Below are 21100 nucleotides of genomic sequence, written 5' to 3'. Positions count from 1 at the left end.
CCTTCTTGGAATCAACACAAAAACAAATAAGGTGTGGCTCAAGACTTTTGCACAGGACTGAAGTATGAAATAAGCTTGCATAATGTGAACTGATCAGCTTGACCTTTTAATACAAGTGTAAATTGAATGGATTAATGACAGTGCTCCTGACAATCCTAATCAATATCTAAAAACAATGAATACAGTGAGGTTTTATTTTAAGCGATATAGCACAGCGTATAGTTTACGTCACTGTCAGAGTGAAGGACAGAGTTCATGTTCGGCTGTGTAAACTGGGTGTATTAAATTGTACCGTGTCAACAGAAGCAGACCTGAGAGCCAGCAGTTTCCAGCCAACAACCGTCTGTTATGTAATTTTAGTATCAATTTCACTTCCGGCACAGTAGGAGGCGCTACACAGCTGCCACGTGATGTCACCAGAGAAAATGAAACATGGCGGAGCAAAGGTGACGGTTTGTGAAAGTTGGCGATAACTGCGAGAACAAATTTTGACCCTTCTTGTCTTTGTCGCAGGTGTTTGAACCTTTAGGTGAGCCGCAGCGGTATGCTTATACCTTAATAGGTTCCGCACATGAACTGGGAGGCTGTAGTTGAGTTTGTTCGTCTGCAGTGGTCTTACCGAACCGGGCATTAGCTGTTAGCCGCGTTAGCAGCTAAACCAGCGCCTGCTTTTGTTTTTGTCGGGGCCCGGGGATTGTGTGCTAGAGGGAGGGCTGACATTTTTAAAGCCTTTTGGCTTTTTTTTTTTTACACTTCGCCTTATTTTTCAAAGACCATATCCCCACACTGGACTGTGCAGCTGATCTATTTTTAAATAGACTTTAGGTTTTCGTATTGCACTGCGGTTGAGGCGTGCTGGCAGTGCTCTCCGCTAAGGCCAACCACACAACAAAGCCATACGTGTTACACAGCTAACACACAACAGACTGTGTCTGCTTGCCCAGGAACTATGGATCCAAAACGCGCACACGACAAACCTCAAACGAGCGGCGGCGGTGGCGGCAGCAGCGAGGACTCCAGCTGCGGGAGCCCCGCGTCCCCCTCGAGCAGCCCCGCACAGCCATCGAGCAAACCCCTGATGCCTGGGGGCAACGTGTTCGCTAACGACGGCAGCTTCATGGAGCTGTTCAAGAAGAAGATGGAAGATGAGAGGAGGAAAAAGGAGATGCAGCAAACAGGTGGAGATGCCAGAGCCACCGAGCAAGGACAGACACCAGTGGAAAAGAAGGCCCCACCCGTGACGAGCTTTGTAAGGGGTTTAGCAGTTGTAAGATGAGAGAGCAGTAGTTCCACTCACAGCCAAAGTGAAGCACTATGCACTGATACAGCAGGCTTACTGGCACCATAGTTAGTACTCTGATGGCTGACATGTCATTTTTATGAGTGTTTCATACATATGCCGGTGATTGTATTATCCCTGAGATATTTCAGTAAAATCACCCACAGTGATGGTGTAAAACAAACAATAGCTTAGTAAAGTGTAGGGATGATCCTCACTGATGGTTTCGCTGGTGGCGCGAGACAAGTGTAGACCTTCTGCTCTGGTGTAGTCTCCTTCATTGGCAGTCCACGTGCAAGAGCTCGTATAACGGTTTCAGTCTTCTATCCCCTAACCCAGGTGGGGAAGCGCCGAGGCGGTGTGTTCCTAAAGACCGGCATTGTTGCGAAGAAGCAGAAACAAGACACAGAAGTAAGTGGGATGGAAGGTGGCAATATTGATTGTGTTGTTCCCACAGGTGATAACCTCTGCCTCCTCCCCTGCAGGCTGAGCCAGGCAAGAGCGATGCTTGGTCTAAGTACATGGCTGAGGTGAAAAAGTACAAAGCCCACCAGTGTGGCGACGACGACAAAACCAGGCCTCTGGTCAAGTAGGCTCCAGGAGGTGGAAATGAAGTGCTTTGCTGGTGGGGGGCAACTACCTGGGACAACCTCAACGAGGGCCTGCCAATCCTCGCCTCCTGTACTATCAGTTCGAGTTGCCCTTCATTTTTACATCATTCACAAACTGCTTAGATTTACCCACCCCCTTTTTTTGTTTTTTTTTTAATTGTTTTTGTCTTGCTTGTTACTTGTTGGACTCTGTTCATTTGAGTTGATGTCAAAAAATATTTCAGACACTTGAACATTTATTATTGAGGACCTTTTACATTTTTCATGTCTGGTTTATTTGGGGTTTCATTAAGGACTAAGTTGATTTAATAGCTAAATCAAGGGTTCAATTAAATCTACACTGCCTATAATTGTGTCATGTTGTGTTTCGACATTCTCATAAATACCACTGTAAAGGCATCTGAGGAGCAGAGACTGTATGTAAAAGATGGCTGTTGTTTGCAGGTCTGAAAAGAGAAGGCAATGTTGAAATGTTTTAAGCCTGCATTCTTTCTTGACTCTGCTTACAAAATCAGGTCTGATTGTATTTGCTTGTTAAGGATCCAGGGACACAGTTTCTGGGCTCTTGCCTTTTTACCATGTTGTAGTATTTTGCCATATTATTAGCCATAATCATGTAGCAAGTGTTTAAACAGAGTTTGATAAAAGTCCTGTGTTCCAGACACTCCTGTGCTGAGTAAGACTGCAGAACACAAGGCTTAAGATCAGGCCTTTTTTTAAAATTCTATTCTTTTATTAGATAATCCAAATTGTGTAGCAATATACGAATGGCTAGCCTTGTAATTTCAATTGGGTGGGGTTATCTCGGGCATTGTTTTGACTGAAGTTTGTTTTTGGTATCATCTTTTTGCTAAATGACCTTTGTCTTTGCCACAATATGTACTTTCATCCAACATGTTCTCTCTACTAATTGTATCTCAATTGGACCAATTTCCCTAACCCTTCCAGACATCACTATTTACTTTTTTCTTTATGCCCAAAATTACAGATGTGTTTTATTTTATTTTTAAGATAACTCCAGTCACTGCACAGTATATAATTTGTTTCCTAGCCATCTCACATTCAAACCTAATCTGTGGATGTCTGGACATTAAACCTGGGAGAGACGCCACATTAATCATTCTATTGGAGGCAATAAAAATAGCTAATGATGCTAACAGAGAGTTAGATCTGGGAAAACGAAATCAATTCTAATGATGTCTGCAAACACTTCGAATAGTGTATGGGCTCACTCTCTACTTCAGTCATACAGGATAAAACATGTTTATTTCACAAAGGATGGTCCCCATTAAAGCCAGAGCAGTGGATAAAGTAGGTACGCTGACTCTGCACAAGTCTGCATTGTCTTCAGCTTCCAGTCAGATCCACCTCTCATTTGTCACAGCTGAACACCAAGATAGTAATGGCCAAAAATGCTGTTTTATGTCCAGCTTTTATATACAGTCTATGGTCCAGGGGTCAACATGATATAGAAGCTTCAGCTTCATTTGACTTTCATAATGCAGCTTGAATGATTCATTTGAAGAGAAAGATTTTAATTAAAAGTCAGTTTGAGTTCTATACAGGAACAAATTTATCCAGGAATTCAAGTACAATTAAAACATGTACAGCTCTCTCTTTTAAAAAAAAAAAAAAAAAAGCTCAAATTCAACAATTTGTTTACATTTCTTACAGGTATCAGTGATAATTACATTATGATAAAAACAGCACCAAGTAGACACACTGACCATGCATCAGAAAGGGAGCCATACAAAAGGCACACAGTCCCAGCAAGCACACACACACACCTCAATCAACTATAAATCCCATTCATTCATTCCTCCCTGTCCACAGTGATATAGGTCTATTGTGTAAACATTGGCAAACTGCATTTGCCATTTTATTTAACAGCTCAAAGATTTAAAAGTTGTCATTGTTTTAAAAAGGTTATTTTTAACTGGTAGTTGTGGATAGTTGAGCTGATCTTAAAAGCAAAAGTCTGTAATTCAGACCCCTGTTATGTGCGGTCTGTGCGTCCCGGCTGTCCCAACGTTTCCTCGTTTAATTGGACTGCATCAGCTGGGTCCGCTGGATCATAGAGTCTTCCTCTTAGCATCACCTCCCTGGCTTTGACTGACATCTAGACGGGAACAGCATAGTGTTTGAAATCTCAACAAAAACATTACAAAGAGGGAAGGGGGAAAAAAAAATTTTTTTTAAAGTAAGGCATGCTGCCACCAACAGATGAGAACAGGACCGGACAGAAAATAAATAAATAAAAAGAGGAGGAGGGGGGGACAACCTGAGACAGAGAACATCAGACACTTGAAAGGAAAAGCAGAAGAGCAAAGGAGCAGGCTTTTGAGGTGGAGGGAGCGAGGGTCAGATTTTACCTGAGAAAGCGAGCTGCAAGTGAGGAGGCAGAGCAACCTGAGACCCTGACTGGAGGCTCTTATACAGATCTGAGGAGACAGGACAGGGCGACAAGAAACAAAGAGGGAGAAGATGGGAGGAACAAGTACCAACGGAACGGGGAGGTCAGAGGAGAGACGTGTGAGAGGAAGGAGCAGGAGGAGAAAGGAGGGGATAAAGGCAGAAGTGTGAGGCCAAATGTGAGATAGGAGAGGAAGCATGATGTAATACAGAATTGATGGGGGAGCAAACAAAAATGCAATGTCTTACATTAATTACAAAGCTTACATTTAGACACAAAACATGGTGATAAATGAGAACGCACTACAACACAAAAAAAGCCCTACACAGGAAACACCCACACAAAAGCAGACACACACCCCAACAGCCTCACACATACACAGTGCTTTCATGATGTCATATTGTAAAGAAAGCAATGCTCTTAGTTAAATCTGCAGCTGCCATCAATGTCAGAGTTGCACCTGGTGCATAATCTAAGCCCCCCCCCCCAGTACAATGAGCGCTTGTGACCTGTGTGCATCACTCACTCTGGGTCAGGGTGGAGAACGGTGGGTTGCTACTGGCTGCAGAGCTGCTGGGTGCCGTGTTGGAGCCTGCTGCACCCAGCGAAGGCAGGTTTAACAGTGAAGGGAACTGGAAGGGCAGGGACACAGGCACCAGCCCCCCCAGCATCCCAAAACCGAGCGGAAGAGACGAGGCTGAGCTGAGCAGATTGCTGCTTCCTGCCGCGGAGACCTGAGCAAAAAAACAGGTTAGGAGTGTTTAACAACAGGAAGAAAGTGGTTTCATTCAACAGATTCAGGGTTGAAAAATCCACCTGTGTACATGTGCTGCAGACAGTGTATCCGCACAGTATTCACAGAGCTTCACTTGGTCCACATTGTCTCATGTTACAGCCTTATTCCAAAATGATTAAATCATTTTTTCACCTTAAAATTCTTCACATAATGACAAGTGAAAAAATGCTGGTAGTAGCCAGTGGTACCCCTCAGCCTGCTGGTAGATACATATGGTATCAATTTCAAAATCCTACCTCGCCTTGTTCTCAAGTTATTGCGTTCACAAGCTTGTCAGGAAAACTTGACCTCTGACCTTTAGGTCGAGGTCACTGAGACTTTAGTAGAAACATCTGTCGTATCCATTTGAAAATCCTAAGTGACATTCACAAGATTTTCAGAAAACTTGACCTTTAGGTCGAAGCCACTTAAGATTCTTTTAGCAGATACACCTATGGTATCGATTTGAAATTCCTGCATCGCTTCGTTCTCATGAATTCCTCTGAGACAGGATTACATCGAGGCACAGATCTGGGGAAGGGTACAGATAAAATGTCTACAGCATTGAAGGTCTCAATGAGCACAGTGGCCTACATCATCTGTAAATGGAATCTGAGGAATCGGGGTAGAAGAGTCTCAGACCACGAGGAACAAAATTCTCTGGTCTCATGAAACAAAGATTTAACACTTTGGTCTGAAGCATCATGTCTGGAGGAAACCACGCACTCAGCCAAAATAACAAAGAGGGGTTTCAAGATCACTCTGTGTGTTCTTGAGTGGCCCAAACTTGAACATGACTGAACATCTCTGGATCTGAAGATGAGCGTCGCTGCACAGCTATTTAATCTGAAGACACTTGAGAGGTTCTGCAAAGAAGGATAATAAGAAACTGCCCCACAATAGGTGTGCCAAGCTTGCAGCGTCATTCTCAAAAAGACTTGAGGCTATAATTGCTGCTTGTCATTATGCTGTACTGTATGCAGAGGTAAAATATGAAACTAATCCATTTTCGAATAAGGCATGTGAAGCACTGTGAACACTTTCCAGATGTACATCCTACATGTTTCCTTATCTAGCCATACTGGCACTACAAACCTGTGGCAGCTGAGAAGAGACGGATGACATTGGGACAGATGTGACTGGCTTGGCGCCCTGAGGTGTCCCGCCCCCAGACCTCTGGCGCTGACCTTGATTGGCAGAGGCTGTCGTGGGGGAGGCACTGGATCCTGAATGCTTGCTTATGGATGAGGTGTTAATAAGGCTGGTGTTGGTGCTGCTGTTGCTGTTGGGGGTCTTCTGGCTGCCTGGAGGAGTGTAACTGCCTTGCCCCGGCTTGTTCACTCCTCCTTGGGCACCTGAGAACGGCGGGCGGAAACCTGCTGGGCTTTTGTTAGGGTACTGGTGTAGGGACGGGGTTGCCTGAGACCTGGGACTTTGAGAAATGGAAGCTGAGGATGAGGTGGCAACGGTGACGATGGGGTTGGGTGTGCGGGGAGTGAGTTTGACGATGGGTGGGATGCTGCTGTGGGTGGACTTGGTGAGAGTGGCGTGCATAGGGGTGATGAAGTTAGACTGTGGTTGTGGCTGTGCTTGTACGCTGGGGAGTGTTTGCGAGAGGGAGGAGGAGGATTTACTCTGGGGAGTCTGGGGCAGGTGAGGTGTCTGAAATGTTTTCTGGACTGTGACTGAGGGCGATGAGAGGGTGTGTAGCCGAGGTGATGTGATGATCAGAGTGTCAACACTGTTGACTTTGTTATTATTGCTGCCTTTGAGGAGCCCAGAAGGGGCAGTGGAGACCCCGGTCTTTGATCCTGGTGCCACTAGTGGAGACGCAGTGGGCGGTGGACGTGGTTTAGGTGGAGACACTGAGGCAGGCATGTTGGCTTTAGTCACACCCACACTCAAAGGTCTCTGCGTGTTTAAAAGTAAATGTCTGTGCGCCTGCGCAGTGCCCTTAACAACCCCCATGCCATCCACCCTGACCAAGGGCAGAGGAGAGGACGTGACGGAGGGAGACCGAGACAAAGAGGTGGAGGATGACGAAGAGGTAGAGATGTAGTGAGGTGCTTTGGAGCTATTGGGAGTGCTGACAGAGTTCTTTTTCTGCTGCAGGATGACCGGTGAGGTGTGGAGGCCGGAGGGGGTGGTGACAGTCTTGGGTTTATCTGGGGATGGGGGGCTGTCCCCCTGGGCCAGGCCCTTAGCTGCATTGCCAAGGATGGCCAAGGCCTGAGAGATGGAGTCCAGAGAGGGAGCCTCATCGAGGGAATCGAGACATATGGGCTCAGACGGTGACTGAGTCGGACGCGTGGCGACCTGGGCAGCAGGGGAGGGAGTGGCACCTGCTGAGGGTGTGGTGTGACGAACCCACACAGCCTCCTGGAAAATACAGAGGACACAAATATACTTTTAGCGACATTTAAGAGCACCGCCATGTTTCTTCAAGTTAATCTGAAATCATCATTCATATACTAGGAGTAGCAGGTGAAACACAACAACAGTATCACAATATTCTGCATGGCGATACTGTATCAATACACAAACCCAAATATTGATATTTTATCAAACACATTAAAATACAAGAGGGCTCATTTCACGCATCATGAGATAACGTTAGCCGAGCACCGTGAGAGAACTTTAACCTTATTGACAAAGTTTCACTTTGAAGAGATCATTTGCATAACTTGTGTTTTTCACAATTTACTGTCCAGAGTTTCTGCTCCAACTTCCAGCTGCTGTACAGTTTCTAATGAGAACACATTTAGAATCTAAACCTTTAAAAAACAAAAACAAAAACAAAAGAAGAAGAGGTGTCAAACATAATGGCCAGAGCTGACCCAGCAAAGATTCAAATCTGGTGCACTTGACACAGCAGGGCATGCCGACATTTAACTATATTTGAATAAGTTTTACAGTTTTTCCTGTTGATAAAAACCTCCCCCATGGCTATTCATGCTACACCAAAGTAATTAGGAATAGCAGGACAGTCTGGGTAGTGCACTACCAGAACCCTTTTTGTAATTTTACATTTATTTCATACAAATTAGGTCCAAAGAGTCGTGCTGACAGATTTCTTTGGTTTCCCATAGCTGCATTTCTTTATGATGTAGAAAAACTAAGAAGTATGGTTGAAACTATGCTTCTTTTTCTCATTTTAAGTTATCTCAGAGAGTTATATTAGTCACTAAAGTTCTTTACACTGACAAAAAGGAGTGTTTCACTGGTCCAGCCCACTTTAGATCAAAGTGGGCAAGTGTAAAATGTGTAGCAGTCATCCCTTCTATATCAAGAGCCCTTCCATTACAAAGTCACTCTGCTGACAGATGGATTGCAGATTAACTTGAAAGTTCAACTAACCTTTGGCTTGGCTTTGGGAACAGGGAGCATCTTCTTCTTTGCTCTGGAACAAAATAAAATTGAATGAGCTATTAGAACAAATCAGTGATGAGAAAATAGGTTAATAGTAAGGTGAAAAACGTACGTGTAGCCAGTGAGATGACCGTGAGCCATGATGCTTTCTTTGAACAGCATCCTGCAGATGGGGAAATACAGAAATATGAACACAACAAGCACTAATATTAGGGAATTACTTCTTCATTACCATTCTATTTAAGCCATGATTGAAAACATACGAGAAAGATAGCCGCTATTATAATCACTGGACAACCACAGAAATCGCATTAGCTGCTGTCACACACCTGGCCTGCATCCACCCCTTAGGCCAGAGGGGTTTGACTTCAGTCTCCATGAAGGCTTTGAGGTAGTCTTCCAGAGACAGCGTGTTCTTGCCTTCACGCTCGTAGCAGGTTAGCTTCACCCGCACCAAGTTACACAGCAGTGACCTGGAAGGCAAACAGCATTAAGTTGACCTCTGATCTTGAGGTTGAGGTCGCTGAGATTCTAACTCGTCTGAGATTATTAGTAAATACACCTATACTATGAATTTGAAATTCCTACGTTGCTTAGTTCTCAAGTTAACATATTCACAAACCTTGAAGTCCACATCACCCACCCACCTGGCAAGGTGACGACATTACAATATACCATAAAAGGCTGATGGGTAAAAACTGGGGAGGATCTTTTAAAATGAAATGCCACATCATGTTCATTTTACAGCAATTTTTGTTAAAATTAAATAAAAGATTTTTTGCATGTACTGCAATGTATTCACACACCCAGCACTGAGTGTGTGATGTTCGAAGCACTACAAAGTGTCACACTTGATGACTGCCTGCAGCTTTCCCTCTCCAGTAGCTTCCAGAAACACTGGGCTGGACCTGGCTGAACAAACACCTCGCATGATCGACAAACATGGCTTCTCATATGCAAACTGTGCAGATCCAACTACCAGAGGTGTCTTGATATATGATCAATGATGGCTGTTTTTTGTGTCCTAGAGTTTCCAGAGGCGTGGGATCACAGCAGATGCTCTCGATATGGATAAAGCGCCCTAGATCTCAGCTTTATGCCACTCAGAGCTACCAGAATGCACTGAACTGCTGAATAAAGAAAACAAGTAGAGTGGAAAGGATGGATCCTGTGAGCACAGAGAGGAAACTGACCTGAGTCTGTCATCCCACACAAACTTCTTCCGAGGCCCTATCACCCTCTTCCCCGGCTTCTCCTCATCGTCATCCTCCGAGCCATTTTTCTCTCCCTCCTCAGACTGCTGCCTGCGAGCAAAGAAACAAACATTTTAGATTAAGGAAAAAAGATATGTGAGCTCAGAGTAAGAGCCCAGAGCGAGTCCTTACTTTGCAACTTTGGCAATGCAGTCCATGTTGTATCGAGCGATCTGCTCTGGCATCACACTGCACACCGCCAACTTCAGCTTCAGCAGGGGCGTTCGTAGTCGGTCATCCTGGACAACGAGAGAAATCAACACTCATAAGGACAATACAGAAATGAATAATGGACACACAGACACAAAAACAACAGCTTTTGCACAAATGCAGCAGTTGCCTCATAACAGGTTTAGCCCATTTTTTGCGACTGTTGTCAGTCCTGCGTGAACACCCAAGCGGGGGATAAGTGTGGGTTTGCACTGCCTACACAGACCCGCAGTTCACCCACAGCTATCCATTGTGGGTGCATATGGGCATGTTTGCTGAGTGTGCTGAGGAGAGCATCATAGCAACACAGATGCTAAATGTACTGCTGTGGAGATCAACAGCAAAACATATTCTGGCCAACAAAAAACAAGTCAGGGCCTTAAGCTGCTGTCGGTCTGCTCTTTGTGAATGAACTGAAGCGGCTCTCTTATAAAAAGTTTTAGATGGGACCACCGTGTTAGCATCTAGCAGGGTTAATGTCACTAACGTAAGGTAAGGTAATGTAATGCTTTAATCGCATGCACACAGGTCAGAGCTCTGGGCAGAATGTTATTCTGAGGGACATCCATGAACTGAGGAAAACCTAAGAGCTGATTTAGAACAAAATGAGTAGTACTGGGTGTGTTACTCTGCGTTTGGGCTTCAGTAGAGTTAAACTCACTTAGCTTTTTGCTCCATTTGCTGCTGTTGCATTTTGATACAGCCAAATTCACACTAAATCTGTCTTTGTGAATGAATGATTAAGCAGTTGTCAACACTGGGGAGGAAAAACTCCCTTTTAACAGGAAGACACCTTAGGCAGAACCAGTCACTCATAGAAGTGTTTTCCTGAAAGAAGAACGTGCAGCAGCTGTTCCAGTCTGACTTAAAGCCACAGACACTGAGACTGGTAGAAATGGTGCTCATAGCATCTTCACTAAGTGGAAGGACATGGGACCTTTAAGTGATGTCAAATGCAAATCGTAGACCTCTTGGGATCCCGTTTTACCAAAACTCATTCTAACAGTAAGAACACTTGCTGCCACACACCTGTATGTTGAGGCTGAGCTTCTTCAGTCGTTTGAGCAGAGCATCTTTATTGCAGGGCACAAAGGCCTCCAGGTGAGAGTAGACAGCTGAACGCACCTCTGTGGGCTGCTCCTGAACCTGCAGCTCGATGCTGACACACACAGAAACAAACACAAATTTACATTTAATTGATTTTATACAAATTAATCCGCACTAATTCAAAATGAAGGAATGTACTCACTCCAGTAGGATGTTATTCATGTCCAGTGTGAAGAATTTCTTTCTGCCCTCTTCATCAAACAGACGGGACGCCTGTGACAAACAGACATCGCAGCAGTGAATAGGACTGGTTATGTAGGCAGTCTACTTCACATTTACTAACAATTATTTAATAAAAAAAATAAATATGAGCTGGTAGAAGGCTCATACCGCCCTCAGGTCTTCAATGCGTTTCGCGAGTGGGTCTGGAAGTCCGCAGGGCAGAGGCGGAGGGGTAATCACACTGCTCTGCACCGCCCGGCTACCTCCCATTTTGTGTCCCATCCCAAAGGAGCCGTTCTCCCCCTGAGCCGGGCTGGAAGGCTGAGGCGAGTCCAGCATCCCAAAGTCCAGGTCACCCATCATGTCCTGCAGTAAGTCGTTGTTGGCCGAGCCGAGCAGCGACATCACAGCAGGGTCTGCGGAAAGGTCGGCCATGTTGCACTCGTTGCTGCCAGCGGCCTTGGGATGGGTGTTCAGGAGCGCACTGTTGGTGTTCGGCACTTTGGGGCTAGGTCGCGGCAGACCGGCGGCGGCCATGTTCTTCTTGCGCATCTCCTCCTTTTCCCTGGTGAAGCGTCGCAGCATGTTGGCCAGGTGCAGGGAATCCTTCATCAGCTTCTTCCTCTTCTTCTTTTCTGGCCGGTTTAAAGCTAAAACGCTGCCGAGACCAAAGAAGCACAGAGAATAAAGACGTTTAAGGCACAGCGTTGGGATAAGGTCTGTGGTTACAGCAGTGTTTCACTGACATCACTGGACAACAAATTCTTACTAACCGTTTAGTATATTGTAATTAAAGTGGCATAAAACGGAACTAGCCTCCTACCCTCCTTTCAGCCAATAACAGACCAGAACACACAAGTACTACAAAGAAGTTTAGGCCAAGTACTGCTTATGCCTTCTGGGGAAAAACTAGTGGTAAAATAAATTATATAGAGGACTTTCACCTCAGAAATTAAAGTTCAAGTCCCATGTAAAAGCCAAAAAGTAGTGTTGAACTATTTTTAAATAAATGAATAATGTAGATATTCCTTTATTTGTCTGATGGGACGGGCACAACGAGGAGCAATGCTTATTCTTAAACGAACACCTCATGTTAATTTATCTAAGGAACGAATTAGCTACTTACTGAAATAACTATAATACAGGATTACAGGTCAAAACCTCACCCAGACTTTGGTACTTTGTTTTTTCGGGGTTTCTTTTCCTCCAAAATTCCACCATCTTGCTTTTTCCGTCGCTTTTTAATCACTCGCTCTTCACCGTCTTTCATCTTCTGCAGATAAGACACAAAAGGTGAAAAAAGGCACAGAATAATACAAGGAGCAAAGCAACAGCTTTTCTTTTTAACTATTTGTTCATATACAGAGTGCACAGAGAACCAAGCACCTACCTTGAAATGATTATCGTTTCCAGCCGCGTTTTCTCCCTCAGAGTCAGACGCAGCTCTGAACTGCAGAGTGCCCGTGTTGATGTAAAAGCCTCCATGTTTAGTGGTGAGAGAGGCCGGTACCAGCTCATCATACTGAGGACGGGGTAGAATTACAATTAACTGCTTGTTTTCTTATGATGCAACAGTCTTCTTCCCACGGTCAGTCTTCCAAACGACTACACATAATAATACTAAACTTTACTAATATTATTCTCAGTATTAAAGCTTATATATTTATTTGTTTAATGTTTTCCCTCTTATCCAGTTTCTTTTATTCTTCTGTTTCTACTGCAGATCAAAAGCATCCACTGACAAAAGGAAATGAAGCAAAGCAAAGAACCATGACTTTATATTAAAGTTACTGTAATTTCTCATTATTATTTTAATACAACATGAATGTTTATCATCTTTTTACTACACTTATTTTTTACTTTCATTACAAATAAGGTCGTTACTTATTTTAATCTTTGGCAAAGAGACCTGAAACGTAACCTATTCTGATGAACGCCAATAAAGAAGATTAATTTTTTTAAAAGAATAAACTCACAGCTTCTGAATTGTCAATGAAGGGATCGGTTTCATCGTAGCCGTAGCCGATGTCAATGAGATCCTGCATTCTGTCCTTTTTCTTCTTCTTCGAGCTGCCGCCCTGCAAATGGACAGTAAACACAAAGATCACAAAATATTTAAAAATACAACAGAAACACGCAACAATAATCACCCACACAGATTCAGCTGTAACCACAATATGGACAGCAGAACCAGCGCTTCAGTACAGGGAGGCAGGGGCGCTGCTTGTCCCGCTGTGGTACTGGGGGTACAGGAAGCACCAAACATGGATCACAATAAACATGAGACTTTTACTTTTGAAAAGGACACTTCATCATCCAGAGGACCCTGTGGGGGCCTTTATGGCTGAAAGAAAAGTCATGCTCAATCATCCAGGTAAGTAAATCTCCAAAAGTTGATTCTGTCTCAGACTGAAGAAGTCACTTGGATGAGTGACGAAACGTTTCTCCCACTGAAAACGCTGCGTCCAGACGAACAGAATCAACTTTTAGAGGTTGAAAGAAAAGGTTTGCAGCTCTTAACCAGTTCGAATCATGTAAGCTAAAAGAGTTGTCATGCCAAGCAAAACTAGGAATACATTAACTGGGAAAAAAATATTTACTTAATTTAAAAATGATATGCATGCTCAAACACAAAAACCAACACGTGTGTGTAAGTAAAAGCCTGTTTAACCTCGTCTTAACTGCAGAAGTCACCTGGAGCAAGAAATTAAATTAATAATGTTTTTTTTAACTCAAGATTATTTATTAGATTTCTAAATTGTCTGTTAGTTTTAAAAGAAAACTGTATACAGAACAAAATCCTACCAGTCACAAAATTTAGAAATTATTTTTAAATTAATTTAACAGAAAAGATACAATCAAACACAACAGCACACATATCAGTGACTCTTCAACAACAAGACATCAGAATGTTTCTATTCTACATTGTTACCATTTTGTAGAACTGCCACTGAACCATCGACCTGTGTGAGTTTTAGTCACCTTTTGATTGGCCGGTCAGTCAGTGGAAGAAAAACGGCGCCACTGTAACTAACTAAAACTGATCTAAAACTAGGTATGGTAAAATAATAATAACAACAATAATGATGATAATAATAGATTACTAAAATAAAAACAAAAATTAGACTAATCAAAAACAATATTGTGCAATTGAAATCGTTTCTACGTTTAGAAAGTTCAGTCTGATTATTTATTGAAACTTAGGATTTCTATGACAGTAAATCAACCGCTGACATAAAGCAGTCTCACTGTGCCCTCTATTAAATAATGATGTGAAGGAGAAAAAAAAACAAAAACATCTCTCATGCAAATAAAAACTAAAACTGAAAGTAAACTTTTCAAACAATAAAAACTAAAAGTAAACGAGCAAATTCTCTCTCTCTTAGAACCAATTCAGAAATGCTAAATTATGATAACTCAAACTCCAGAGAAGGTCTCTCAGTCACATTATCATTCAACTCCACTGACCCCTGCGGTTATTAGATAGCAGGCAGCCAAACAGAAGGAAGGGAAATCCAGGACAAACATTTTGCTACCATTCAACAACTTCAACTTGAAACCTAGCATTCAAATAGCTAGAATTTCCCTAACATGACTCTGACGTTAGTCTCGTTTCTGGCTGTTGTGAAATATTCAGAATCGCCACTAATTTGCATGTTGTTATGGAGCCTGCTTCATTCCCGTGCTTGTAAAAGCCAATATTAGAAAAGACTTGTTATCAAGTGATAACATAGCTTTAACACTGTTTCTCAACCCTGGAACTAAGCCTACATTTTTGAAGCTTCCAAAAATTAGATTTTTAAACCATGAAGGGTTGAATAATTCCTCAAACGCCTGACTAGCAGTCAGGCAGGAAACGCTAACATTCTTCACGTTTTACTCTAGGGTCTTTACCTTACAACATAAAGCGACTTTGGACGACTGTTGTCCTCAACTGGTGTTATGCAAACAGGCCCGAGTTTACTTTGCTACTTACATATTTGCTTTCAAATTTTCTGGCAAGCTCTTCTACCTCCCGCCTCTCCTTCTCATCATCTGCAAAAGGGTCACTGGGGTCCAGCGGAGGAGTGAGTCCTTTGGGTACAGCAGAACCCACGGGCTTTACCTGAGGAACACCAGGATAGCAACTTGAATCGTAAATACGTAAGGCTGACAACAACATCAACGTCATAATCGCACCTGGCAATACATGCAACCTGCATAAAAAATAAAAATAAATGAAAAAGTAGGGAGGTTCTCACTACAGCAACTCTTTGTCTTGTGTGGATTAAGTAGGACACCTCTATATCGGTCATAACATAAGATGTAGACATAGGAGTAACAAGATAGGATGGTAATAATAAGAGGGTCCAGTGTCCCTGACACTTAAAATACTTCAGCCTGCATTCAGACTGCGTTTTTAAACTGCACTGCTTCAAACTCTCCAAAATCTATCTAAAGGTCATAATAAATAAATACATAAGGAGCATGAACATCACGTATTTATGGGCTCAGTGTGATCTACTTTATTTGCAAATCCTGTCAGACAAAAGTTCAGCAGCCACAACAACAACAAAACAACAAGTGCAACATGCACGCGGGTTCACCACCACCGGAGTTGTGCCCGGTTAGCCCCCCCGCTAACACCACCGTGTCTGCCTCTGCTCTCCTAACCTGAGAAAGAGATGAGTGGACCAGCTCGCCGTAGTTGAACTCGGAGGACCCTCGCTCATTCGGCTCGCTCAGCGTGAGGCTGAGGCGGACGGTGGGCTTCTTCTCCTCCCTCTGCGCGTCGCTACCTTTCTCGTTGCCGAACAGACCTCCGCCACCCCCTAACCCGACCGCACTCCCACCTCCATCTTTCCCAAAAGTGATGTCGACGGCCTCATCTTCGCGGCGGCGTTTCTTGCTGGTCTCCGGGGTCGGCGGCGGGGTGGTGTTGAGGGTGGAAATGGTGACGAACGGCACTTTCCTCGGCTCTGCCATTTGACGCTCTCCTTCCGACGTCCGGGCACACAAAACCTGGAGCGCCACGCTCCTCTCAGCCGCCAGTGGCAGGGGAGCTAAACTGGAGATGGTCGACAAGTAAGAGCTAGCTAGTTGCTCAGCTAGTTAGCTTCCTCGGAATGAGTGCTGCGGGCAACACAATGACTTTTATCGCTCCTCGGCCCGTTTTAATCCATACAGTATTATCCCTGGAACAGCCCCCGTCGCCTACGAGTGACTTAAACTGCAGGAAATCGCAGTTTTGACAGCTTCCATGAAATTGGTGGTTAGCTACCGCAAGGAGGATTCTGAAGTAGCCATCTTGATCATTATTATCATTATTCAGAGGCTGGGCGTGCATATGAAAAGAAAGCGGAAGGCAGAGAGGAAGGGGAACCGCGTTTGTCCAATGGCAGCGCAGAAACACGCCCACCTGACAGACTAGCGCGAACGTGGAGGAGGTGATTGTTCTGAACAGCCAGGATATCTCAGCTGTTTACTACAAAGAGAAAATATAATAATACATTTAAGTTATATCTTTAGGCACTTTGTTGTTTTTCATCTTAATGACTCTTTCTAGGTGCTGCACACTAGACAGCTTCTTCCTTTGTCCGACTTTATGTGTCCAGGGTTTTTAATCTTAATCTTTCCATAACGCTTTATTATCCAAGTCCCTTTCAAAACTACGTGTTTATCTCTCTGCTCCCGTGTTTTTCTCTCAATCGCATTTATCTTCAAAATCTTTGCATTTCTTCTCCATGGACAGATTTATTTCCTCATATTTGTTGGTCTCAAACTTCTCCGATTTCCGGAGGAAAAGAATTTGTAGTTTTTCCGCTTTTGACTGTTGGATCTCTTTCATTTTTAAACTTGGCAGCCTCATCCTGCTCTTTTTTTCAACGATTTCTCCACCAGGGTTAAAATCTTAGTTTTAAGCCGTTTAACTTCATCCGTGAGACGCCTTTCATTTTCTTTCGTTTTTTCAGGCTCATTTTGGAGTTGCAAGAAATCAGGTTTAATGATATGAGACATTTTTTAATTGATGCATGTCGTTTGTATGAATTTTTAAGTATTAATTTACTAATATTGTGCTTCACATATTATCTGCGGTGTCACTTTATAGAATGGAATGTCACAGTGTGATGAGCACAGAGCATGCATGTGTTTGACTAAAAGACATCATGTTCTAGTTGTTGTGAGGCCGTGTTGTGTTTTAGATGCAATTGTGCCTTTTTATTTTTTTATTTTATCCTTTTGATTGTTTGTCGTTATCTTTCTCAGTAAAACTGTGGCAGTTTTCACTGATGGTACTTTAATTTGTGTACTTTTTCACAAGTAAATCTGGAGTTACTACTGATTTACTCCAATATTAAATAATCTGTATTCAGATTTAAGAGTACAGGAAAATTTATTTTTCACTGAGTGGTTCTGCCTCAGCACTGGACAACATATATTAATGCTTTATAATATTTCTCTCAAATCAAGTAAGATGTACAGAGGACTGTGTCAACACGCTAGGATTAATTATGCCATTTCTTTACACTTTTGCAGGATTCTCTAATATGGACTGTACATCATTAAAATACTGCAATTTCAGTAAGTATACACATTTCATATAATCATAGTCTGTAACTTTATTATTGGCATTAGCCCAAGTAATTAAACATTTTAGTTAGTAAAGAAAAGAATGGGCATTTTGATTGTATGTGCACCATAGTCTATGTAACAAATAACCATATAGCCCAATAACTATATAATAAGGTGGATCCAACTTCAGTTTCACACTCTTCGTTTATCAGAAATACACTGCTCAAAAAAATAAAGGGAATACAAAAATAAGACATCCCAGATCTGAATGAATGAAATATTCTTATTAAATACTTTGTTCTTTGCATAGTTGAATGTGCTGACAACAAAATCACATCAAAATCATCAATGGAAATCAAATTTAACAACCCATGGATTTGGAGCCCCACTCAAAATTAAAGTGGAAAAACACATTACAGGCTGATCCAACTTTCATGTAATGTCTTTTTTTTTAAAAAGTCAAATAAAGCTCAGTAGTGTGTGTGGCTCTATGATCTCCCTGCAGCGCCTGGGCATGCTCCTGATGAGGTGGCGGATGGTGTCCTGAGGGATCTCTTCCCAGACATGGACTAAAGCATCCGCCAGCTCCTGGACAGTATGTGGTGCACCGTGGCTTTGGTGGATAGAGCGAGACGTGATGTCCCAGATGTGCTCGACTGGATATAGGTCTGGGGAACGGGTAGGCCAGTCCATAGCATTAATGCCTTTGTCTTGCAGGAACTGCTGACACACTCCAGCCACATGAAGTCTAGCATTGTCTTGCATTAGGAGGAACCCAGGCCCAACAACACCAGCATATGGACTCACAAGGGGTCTGAGGATCTCATCTCGGTACCTAATGGCAGTCAGGCTACCTCTGGCGAGCACATGGAGGGCTGTTCAGCCCCACAAAGAAATGCCACCCCAAACCGTTACTGACCCACTGCCAAATCGGTCATGCTGGAGGATGTTGCAGGCAGCAGAATGTTCTCCATCATGTCTCCAGACTCTGTCACGTCTGCCATAATGTGCTCAATGTGAACCTGCATTCATCTGTGAAGAGCACAGGGCACCAGTGGCAAAGTTCCCAATCTTGGTGTTCTCTGGCAAATGCCAAACGTCCTGCACGGTGTTGGGCTGTAAGTACAATCCCCACCTGTGGACATCAGGCCTTCATCCCACCCTCATGGAGTCTGTTTCTGACCGTTTGAGCAGACACGTGCACATTTGTGGCCGGCTGGAGGTCATTTTGCAGAGCTCTGGCAGTGCTCCTCCTGTTCTTCCTTGCAGCAGGAGGTATCAGTCCTGCTGCTGGGTTGTTGCTCTCCTATGGCCTCCTGTAGCTTGATTTCACAGAAGTGTGATTGACTTGGAGTTACATTGTGTCTTTAAGTTTTCCAGTTTTCTGTTTTTTTTAGAAGTCGATAATCAAAAGTGTGTTACATGCTTAAATTTACACAGAAAAGTCAGAAATCTGCTCTTGTTCCATCTCTGTTCTGTCCTCATTCTCCATCTCCCTCTCTGTTCCTCTCTCCCCCTCTCTGTTCCCCTCTCTCTCTCTCTGTTCCTCTCTCTCTCTCTGTTCCTCTCTCTCCCTCTTTGTGCTGACAATCAAGCCAAACACCAACATCATCAAATATACAGTTGAAACCAGATATTTACATACTCTCCAGATAAAAACAGATACTTTTTAATTGTAACATCAAATCAGACTAAATGTTTATTTTTTTAGGTTGATAAATATAAAGAGTAAAGAGAGAAACTATCTGTATTTCTTAATTGTAAATGGCACCAAATTGTATTCAAAATTAAGCCACACTTATGGAGCTCCACAATTCTTTTTCTGGTGTTTTGGTTGACATCTCTTGATTTTCCCATTTCAAAGAAACAGGCTCTGTGTTTTGCCTTATATGCATCTGCAGGTGTGCCACAAATTTACTCACATGGACTCTACTAACCTATCAGAAGCTTCTTCAGCTCAGAATGGAATCATCTGGAGTTTTCTTATTAATTAACAACTTAGTGTACATGTACTCCTAATTTTGATGAAAGTGATAAAAATAGACAGATCTGTCTCTCTTTATTCTGACATTTAACTAATTCAAAAGATATTTCAATATTTATTTATCCAAAACAAAACAAGTTTACTCTAAATTGATGTTGTACAGTAAAAAATGTTCTTGTGTTTTCCATAAAGTGTCTGTAAATATCTGGTTTCAACTGTGAATATCCTGCTGTGTATTGAAGTTCCTCTTGTTTTGCATAGAAATATACTGAACAACATACAAAGCATAATATATAAAATAACATCTAACAGAGTTTTTTCTTTGAAAGAAGCTCCTTATGTCCATTCTTGTATATCAGTGCATTACTGAAACTGATTTATTTAGCCGTGGAGGGTAACAACTGAAAATATGAAATAAACACACATGTAAGCTAAGACTCTCTAAAGAAACAGCATTGTTGTTCGGCTTTTCATTTCACCATTTGTTGATTTACTTGAAAAACAAGTAAGGTAATATGAGTCAAGTGATCAGTTTGATATCAATCTTTCGCGATACACAGTCATATTTACATTATTTGTACAATACGAATGATTTGCTTTGGTACCTGGTCGAACTTCAGTTCTCCTCCGTCTGCCTGGCTGCGTTTCTCTAGCAGCGCACTCGCAGGCAGCAGCTCCCCCCGCCCCCTCGTGTGATTCGAATATTGTGTGTAGTTTTTGTTTTATACAGTTGTCAGCCAGGCATCTAACTATGAAAAAATTACACTCCAAAAGACCCTAGGGTTCTGAAAAAACAACCTGGGCTTAAGCCCAGTAAGCCGCCACCCCCCCGCCACTGGCCTGAACTATAGAACACGTAACATAATACCCACTGAACAGTATCAAGTTCTTTTTAATCAAAATTAAACTTATGAGAAAGTAGACCCCTTAAACACAAATCAGTGTGATAATAACTGAAAGCATCTTTGGGAAAACTAACATTTCCACGTATGGTTGGACACGTCAGCAAACTGCCGTTCCCATTTCCCCAGCCAAATATAAAGAAATAAGTGGTGCAGCTTTTAATGATGCCACAGATTCCCCTTATTATTTTTCTGGGTATATAATCCAATGCATTTCATCCTACTCCAACCTAGTCAGGGAAAAATAACTGCAGGGGCCCTTTTACTTAAGGTTAGGTTCCAACTGGCTAGTGAAGGAATATGACCCACTGCAGGTGGAGCTGCAGAAAACCGGGGTGTAGTCTCAAACAGGAAATGTTTACTTCACACATGAAGGTGCTACAATTGGTACAACCCATTCCACATTCGCAAACCACTAAGTTTTTAACATGCAATAGATTTGGTATGATTAATGCCAATGCATAATCTGATTAGCCATTTTTT

The 21100-nt window shown here is 42.8% G+C and overlaps 2 protein-coding genes and 1 long non-coding RNA gene across 5 annotated transcripts; 2 read left to right on the top strand and 1 right to left on the bottom strand.

The window, feature by feature from the left end:
- Positions 1 to 398: 398 nt before the first annotated feature.
- Positions 399 to 2369, top strand: trir (telomerase RNA component interacting RNase). The gene is made up of 3 exons (XM_085270373.1): positions 399 to 1249; positions 1619 to 1690; positions 1765 to 2369. The coding sequence occupies exons 1-3, from the start codon at positions 950 to 952 to the stop codon at positions 1870 to 1872; spliced, it is 480 nt and encodes a 159-aa protein (XP_085126499.1). The 5' UTR covers positions 399 to 949; the 3' UTR covers positions 1873 to 2369.
- Positions 2370 to 3137: 768 nt separating this feature from the next.
- Positions 3138 to 16178, bottom strand: LOC146575607 (ubinuclein-2-like). Of its 3 annotated transcripts, none has more exons than XM_085270369.1 (17): positions 15833 to 16178; positions 15156 to 15284; positions 13156 to 13257; positions 12570 to 12701; positions 12346 to 12452; positions 11348 to 11837; positions 11160 to 11230; positions 10940 to 11069; positions 9833 to 9939; positions 9641 to 9751; positions 8777 to 8920; positions 8560 to 8610; positions 8436 to 8478; positions 6174 to 7457; positions 4830 to 5037; positions 4263 to 4331; positions 3138 to 4009 (listed from the first exon to the last, which is right to left on the bottom strand). In XM_085270369.1, exons 1-17 carry the CDS (start codon positions 16142 to 16144, stop codon positions 3963 to 3965), a joined length of 3537 nt encoding a protein of 1178 aa, XP_085126495.1. In that variant the 5' UTR covers positions 16145 to 16178; the 3' UTR covers positions 3138 to 3962. The 3 variants fall into 3 exon arrangements, with proteins under 3 accessions (XP_085126495.1, XP_085126496.1, XP_085126497.1); XM_085270370.1 differs by having other exon boundaries at positions 12346 to 12449; XM_085270371.1 differs by lacking the exon at positions 4263 to 4331.
- LOC146575606 (uncharacterized) lies at positions 16104 to 20156 on the top strand. The gene is made up of 3 exons (XR_014892161.1): positions 16104 to 16243; positions 17696 to 17740; positions 18237 to 20156. It is a non-coding gene; the product is annotated as an uncharacterized LOC146575606 (long non-coding RNA).
- The last annotated feature ends 944 nt before the right edge of the window (positions 20157 to 21100 follow it).

This window comes from Mchenga conophoros, linkage group LG4 (assembly GCF_057382185.1).
Source record: "Mchenga conophoros isolate Kocher_MC1m ecotype Shallow Benthic linkage group LG4, M_conophoros_male_GT1.1, whole genome shotgun sequence".
NCBI classification, from domain to species: domain Eukaryota; kingdom Metazoa; phylum Chordata; class Actinopteri; order Cichliformes; family Cichlidae; genus Mchenga; species Mchenga conophoros.
Note: the sequence above shows the minus strand (reverse complement) of the source record. Positions and strands in the feature narration are given on the sequence as shown.